Below are 7500 nucleotides of genomic sequence, written 5' to 3' on the forward strand. Positions count from 1 at the left end.
AAACTTCCATATGACCAGTCTGATAAGTTTTGTAACTGTACAGGATGCGATGACCCAGTGTATGCAGAGCCGTGGGCATCAATACATCTTTGAACCAGTGTGTGCCTCTGTGCTGCTCAGAAGAAACGCCTCCAAGGAGCCTCTGAGGTCCCGACACACTCCAAGGATTGAGGGCCAGGTTCAGCTGGAGCCTATGTCCTTACGCCTGTCACAGGTCTGTATAAACACCTGAAGCTTTTCTTTTTTTTAATCACTTTTTATTTGTAACAAGTATATTTTACAAAAAAAGGGGGAACAAACAAATATCAACAAAGCTTGGGAACCAAGTGGGGGTGTACATTTCTTCTATTGACTTCTTGTGTCAACATTGTCCATGACTTTATCCAGAGTGAGATATGTCGTCGTTTGCAGAGAAGGCGATCCATTTCTGCCATTTTCTGTTGAAGATCTCCCCCTTTTTCTCACAGAAAATGTTAGATTTTCATTAAATATATATCCCTTATTATGTCCATCTGTTTAGTCTGGGAGGATCCTTTTTATACCAGTTTTTAGGTATCACTTTTTTGCAGGCAAACAGTAGAATTTTACTGTCACTTCTTAGCACAACTTTTTCTGCTGTCAATCCAGGATACTATCTCTTACTGTACTTAGGAATCTCATAGCTTAATATGTCACAAGGTTTTAAATATATAAACTCTGCCTAAGTATGGTAATCTTTTCACATGACAAGAAAATTTGGGAATGTTTAGCATTGATGTGCCCACACAATCTCCAACACTGCTGTTTCCAGCGAAATTCCCTCCATTTCCTGGAGTTTGTAGATGTGTTTGATACACACATCAAATGCCAGTCCTCCTCTGATATTTCTACATTTAGTTCTCATTGCCATTTCACTTAGACATAAAGAGAACTCATGTTTTTATGAAAACATAAACCCTGCTAAAGTTTCTAAATGATTATTGAATTTGTCGCTTTGTGTGCTCTGACCAGTTCGTCAATCACTGTGGAGCCCTCATTACATAATAATCCATGACTTTGAAATATCTAGATAAATCTTTGTTTTTGAGATCAAATTCCTTTTTCAGTTTATTAAAACTCTTAAATTTTCCATCTTGAATTAATGTGCACAGAGCAGTTTTACCTTTGTTTTAACACTGTTGGAATGTGGTCTCATAAGTTCGGGTTTGAATTTTGGGTCCCAAGTACAGCAATTAAGAAATGTAATGTCTTTTTCGAGCTTATATTTATTTACAATTTAATACCATATTTTCAGTCTTTCTTTTTGATCATATTTTCCCTTTCTATAGGAAACATATTTCTCTGTTTGCCTAACACAGCTTGAATTAGAAATTACTCCTTATTAATTTCTGTATCTTTCCATCTTGCCTGGTAACTCATGCAAGAGGTTACAAATCTCAACCGGACTGCAAAGGAATGTCTCTCAAATTTGGTAATGCCAATCCTGCATTTTCTTTACTTGGCTGGAATGTTTTAAAATGTAATCGTTTTTTTTTTGCCATTTTTATCCCATTCCAAAAATCGAGTCCCTCGGATATTTTATTAGGATAGTTTAAAATAAGTACAGCAAACTTGGTAACACATTCATTTTTATCATTTTGATACTTGAACAAATATCCAAGGTTAAAATTGACCATCTCCTAAGATCCCCTAAGATTTTTTGGTCTCGCTGTTAATCAAATTGTGGATCTGATGCCCTTCTTTATCAACAAAGGTTGAATTAACAGGTAATATATTTTAGTTTTTCAAGACAACCTCCTGATTATTCAGAGGCCAAAAGAAAAGACATGATCTTTTTACAGGTTTATATTTGATTGTATGTTAGTAAGAGTCTTCCCTGTTTTCTGATCCTGTTTTAATTTGCTGTTAATCCAAACACTTCCTTTGTGTTAACCTGTTGTCTTGATACATTCAGTATAATGCACATTTCCACAGCACTAATTCCATCAGTACAAGAACAGTGTTTTGTCATAATCACCACTCTGCTACTGTGAGTTTCGTTTTAACACTAATATTGTTTTTATTCACTTATTAATTCCAGTTGCTTCTGTTTGCCTTTTTTCAAGCAGTGTTACGCTAATGTCAATGACACTCAAACAATTAAATGTAAATTCTTCCAGCAGCTGAGAGTGCAGATTCACATTTTTCAACTCTACCTTAAAACAATACTGACATATCCATATGTACACCCAAACGGTTATTGGTCACTGGAATTGTGCCTACTGTCCATAATTGCCACATTGTGATTTCAAAGTGATGAAGGACAAAATCCACAGTCCTCTTTCAGTACAAAAATAATATTAATATTCTAAATACATTCTGAAGTTAATTTGAGATTTTAACAGCCTGAGTTGGTCAAATCAAATAGGATCCAGTCTTTTTAATATGAAATCCCCTCTATGGGCCTTCACGGCCATTTATTTTGTGTAAATCAAACTGTTTATGCCTCATATTTGCTTCAGCTGAACTTTAGCATGCACAGAACAAGGACTGTGGATTTTGTCTTGAAAAAATGTGAATCTATCCTTTAAAACATCTGCATTACATTTTAAAGATAGTAGGTATAGTAGAATCAGAATTGATCAGTGAATTAAAACCATATTAGTATTAAAAAGTGAAAGTGTTTTTGGCAGAGTAGTATGTATGTCATTTTTACCATGTGAACATTTAGAGTACAGGTGATACCATCCCTCCACAATGTTTTTTAACAGCTTTTATTTGTTTGTGTGCTGGACATGAACAAATAGATAACAGAGAATATGTATAACAGAAAAGAAAACAAAACAAGCTAGCTACCTTAACAGCATTGCACATTGTGATAATTAGAAGGACTTATAATAAGTCCTAATATTGATATAAGTTTGACTGTGTAGTTGTATTAATCTTAGATCATGTCTACAGTGCCTGCTCATTACAGCACAATTTAATTTCACACTTCTCTAAACCAAAGCCTGTGTTTTATCTGGCAAATATCTACTCATTAGCTTTTGTAACAAGAGCATTCAGACAGAGCAATGACTGTGTGTTTTTTTTGTTGTCCTATAGGTGCAGTACCAGCAGATCATGGCATTCCTTAAAGAACTAGACCGCCGAGAGAGAGAGATGATTTACCGAAAGTGGAGACCCAAAGTCCCCATTTCTGGGAAGTAAGTTCACACTTAAACTCTAAAGTTTTTTGATTGAGGGAGCAAACAGTCAGTTGACTTTCTTACATTTGCACAAAAAAAAAAAATTGGTTTCGGACACTGTCTCTCAAACAGAGTAAAAACTGAAGTCTTATTTTTTTCCTTAGTCTTTTAGGACAGCCTTAAATGTATAATATGTAACTTTTCCGAATTAAAATGTCTAAAAACAACTAGACCTAAGTTATATATTTATGTTGAGTTGTGTACTTACATTATCCCAAATGTTTCCAACAATTTTCAATCAAAATGGACTTTTTATCCAGTTTTAAGCCACATTCTTTAAGGTACACTTTTAAGATCTGGGTCATTTTTAAACTAAATATTGTAACCAGCTTAAGTATTTTAGTCATTGGTAGTCTGGATCTTTAGTTATAAGAGTAACAAGCTGAGAAAAGTTAGCGGCAGCTCAGTTCACAGCCCCTCGGAGACATCCTGTGTCTGTCGAATGGTGTTGGAGAAATACTGATTTTTAACGTGAAACTGCTTTATCCAGTGTTTTTACCGGATTTAATCACTTGTTCTGTTTGTTTTGGAGAGGAAGAGACATCTTCGGATAATTCGGCTTGCGGTAAAAACCTCCTAAAAGATTAACACTGAAGGAATCCTAACTGGGAGGAGCTGACTGCAATGAGGGCAATAGTGGTGAAGACAAGTCCCATAATCCCACGCCACTTCACGACACCACCAAACTCCGTCTTTTGTTATTGTTTTGACTGAAAGACTCCTTGCAGAAGAAAATTACATATTGTGCATTTAAGAGCATGCCACATTGCATTTCACTACACATATTGCTTGTGTAATAAACCTTTGAATCAGAGCCTGTAATATTGTTTTCCCTGCAGCTGCCGGCAGTGGTGGATGTTTGCCATCCAGGCCAACCTGAGTGAGATCAGGGAGCAGCGGCGTCGAGGCAGCTGGGACTTTGCCTTGCAGCGAGCACGAGATGCCCAGATCTACACCAGCCTCTACTTCAGAAGGCTCAAAGCAGTCCCACTGAGTCCTCAGGAAGAGGTACTGCACTGCACAGACATGATGTATAAACAAACATTTAAGTGAATATATTGTTCATATCCTTAAGTATAATCAAAATATCGAGTCTAATCAACAAAAACTAACAAATATCAATGATATATTGTCCCTGGTATTCCCTTCATTTTACTAATAGAACTCTGGTAAAAAAAATATCTGACTTTACAGTGTCACAAATGTTTGAAATAGGATGAACACAGGGGTTTCCACCTGGAGTTTTAATGTAGAGTTGTTTTTTTCTGTGTTTTTTTTAAAAAAAGGCACCTTAATGTACTCAATTTCAAATTCAAATTCACAATGAATTGTAATGTTTAGCTTAATGAAATATAGCTATTTACAGCCCAGCATAATATATTGGTTTTACTTATAATATGATAATTTCCTTAATAAAGAATTTGGATTTCAATGTTTCCATCTGGCTTCTAAGAAGATATTTTTGAACTCCCAATTTCACGGGCAGATAGAAGATAGCCTGTGGAGTCTTTGACAACTACCAGTTCTATGGAGCAGTGATTAGATTGACTGAGTCCCTGCTTTGCCTGTATCTTGTTAATGTGTATGTGCAAATAGTGCCCTGCTATATTTGTATATGTGTAAGTACCAACAACTGTTAATCAGTGAAATAGCATGTAACCACTAAAAGAGTATCAGTGTGTATCTCATCAAAACATTGTTTTACAGCTCTACAAGTGGCCAAAAACTCTAGAGGGCTCCTTTTAGCAACAAAATGACCAATGTAAATAAACACCTTTTCACAGCACCCTGTGTTTATGTCTGACTTAAACACATGGTGAGACATTTGCACCTCATAAGCAGAAGGTCTGAAGGTTTCTAGAGCTGAATGGAATAACTGGTCAACAGAAAATTAATAATTAATTCATTAAGCAGTTTTTGAGCAAAAATGTCAAAAATCTATGGCTTCTAGGATGACAAATGTAACATTTTCAGGTTTTAGTTTGAGCCTTAAGGTCCCAGTTTATATATGACATGTTGTCCAACCAAAATCTAAAGTGCTTATAGTTGATCTGAACGGTCCCACTGGGAGGCGAAGTGAAAAGCTGGCCGTCATAGAGGGGGGGATATGTGATATTGTTTGAACAGGAGGCTAACAGCAGCGTTGCGCTTGGTTGTACGTGTGAAAAGTGACAGAAGTAGTTGAGTCAAGAATACAAAAAGAGAACTACAGAGAGAAATTCAGAGCCTGGTTCCAGGCTCACCAATCACAGCTCCGAGTGGGTGTGAATATCACATTGTTAGTTTCAGAAAGTTACAGGTGTGGCCATGGAGTTGCCGAACCTATTCAACCATCTGACAAGAAGTTATAATGAAGCATACTGGCAGCTTAAATGATAACACACTACGCTCATTATCCAGCTTTATACCCTTCATGTTTTCATCATGTCTGAGCATTCTGCCCAAGTACACGAATAGGCCCAGGTTAAATTAGTTTTTTTCACATGCTGTGATGCAGTAAGGTCACCCAGTTTGGTATTTTGAGATGATGTGCTTTCAAATATACTTAGAAACACATATTAGTGAACTGATGGTTGTCTTTCTCACCTAGAGTGAGCTAGAGCGAGTGGAAGATGAGCAGACATTAGAGGAGCTGCAAAGTCTCAGAGAAATTGTCCACGACTGGTTTCGAAAGCAGGAAGAGATCGCAGAGGTAAGCTTAGGTGATTCATACAGGTGTTCAGTAGTGTATAAAATTAAAATTCTAACACATCAATGGACTTTGTGGGAAGAGAAATTCCCTTCTACCTTAGTCCTGTTACCTACAGTTTGATTTGTCTGTTTGTGAACTCACAAAAGACACAAAGAGGACTTCTCACAACCAATCATCAAACTTTCACTGATGTAATAAATGCGTTTTTGTCATAATTTCAGCATGTGTTCTCTGTTCTCTGTGTCTCTTCCAGAATGTGCGAGAGCCCAGCAGTGACCCCCAGCCCTGTTCATCCACCACATCCATCCCCAAGAGTGGGAGCTCAGGTATGATCCAGTACCTGCAGTCTTGGTTCCCGGGCTGGGGAGGCTGGTATGGAGATTCCCAGGACCCAGACAGGCCTGAAGAGCTCCTGCCAAGTCCATCTTCCTGGGATATTCTAGGTGAGAGACTCACACCTGTCTGGTGCAAGAGAAGGACTGGCAATATTTAACATCTGTCTTCAGTCTCTATTTAAGATGTTGCAGAAGTTGCTACCAAACAATTGGTTTTATTTGAATTACATGTTCTGTTACACTAGATAATTTCTTGAAACTGGTGGATTAAGTCTAGAGGCCTGTAATTATAATATTAATATTACATTTTTGACCCTAATGATTTGCTTCACCAGCAGAGACAGAAGACTTGTTTGACCCGTTGGAGGACTCTCACACACTGAACACCTTCACTAGGCGAGACCACCTGTTTGCCCGGCTTGAGTTCTTACTGGAAAAGGGCGGAGTCACACTCTTCCAGCAGGACAAGAGGGGGGACATTCTCCATGAGAGTAGGGTCATCCAGTTGGAGTTCTCAGGTACACAGAGGCAGTGTTTGGATTGATAGAAAAATGTTTCAGTGTTAATAAAGTTAAGAGTATAATTTTTCACAGTAGTAAAGTGTGTAATTTTGCCAGTTTTATCATTATGTGATAAGTGGTGTTGGACATGTTAGCATAAAGAAAAATAGTTAGGGATGGATGATATGGATAAAACCATTATTGCAATACAGTGTAGGTAATTTTATATCATCATATCACGGTTATATGGTACATTTTTGAAAATCACTTAATAAAAAGTGTATAGTAGTGTTAATTCCTTTAAAGTGGCAAGCTCGAAGATTATCATTTAAGTAAATGTCTGTTAAGTCACTATCTATCGCTGAATGAAGGTAAGTTGCAATATTTATATATTTGCAGCTTTATGAACTGGGTGCCTGTGGCAACTTCTCAACTCAGGAAATGGGACCATCTGAGGAGCACATGAATGTGACATAAGATGAAATGATTAACTGTGACTATAGCTGACGAAAAAAGACGAATGTAGTATAAAAAATAAAAACTTTACCAAAATCTCTATATTTTCATTTTTAAAAAGAGGAGATGAAATTTAACAGAGCATTTTTCTTTTTAAACAATGATAAAATCTAAACCTCCTTCTTTGAATGTCTGCGCTGCACATTTCTCTTTCTGCGCGCTTGAATCATCTCTGTGGTGATTCTGCACACCAGCAGTGCACCAGCAAACCCATGAACGCACTGCCAACAGTGCTATACTGGACCTAACTA

General features: G+C 37.1%; 1 protein-coding gene across 6 annotated transcripts in view; it reads left to right on the plus strand.

Annotated features, from left to right (window-relative positions):
- vps13d (vacuolar protein sorting 13 homolog D) overlaps positions 1-7500 on the plus strand; it is an 86603-nt gene that overhangs the window by 10285 nt on the left and 68818 nt on the right. For 4 of the 6 annotated variants that reach the window (XM_040153604.1, XM_040153603.1, XM_040153601.1 and 1 more), the window contains 6 exons: positions 44-214; positions 3064-3164; positions 4046-4214; positions 5797-5898; positions 6152-6341; positions 6569-6751. In XM_040153604.1, coding sequence (XP_040009538.1) covers positions 44-214; positions 3064-3164; positions 4046-4214; positions 5797-5898; positions 6152-6341; positions 6569-6751 — 916 coding nt within the window. The remainder of the gene's footprint in view (positions 1-43; positions 215-3063; positions 3165-4045; positions 4215-5796; positions 5899-6151; positions 6342-6568; positions 6752-7500) is intronic. The other 2 variants (XM_040153602.1, XM_040153605.1) reach the window with 1 other exon arrangement.

Source organism: Xiphias gladius, chromosome 18 (assembly GCF_016859285.1).
Source record: "Xiphias gladius isolate SHS-SW01 ecotype Sanya breed wild chromosome 18, ASM1685928v1, whole genome shotgun sequence".
Lineage (NCBI taxonomy): Eukaryota > Metazoa > Chordata > Actinopteri > Istiophoriformes > Xiphiidae > Xiphias > Xiphias gladius.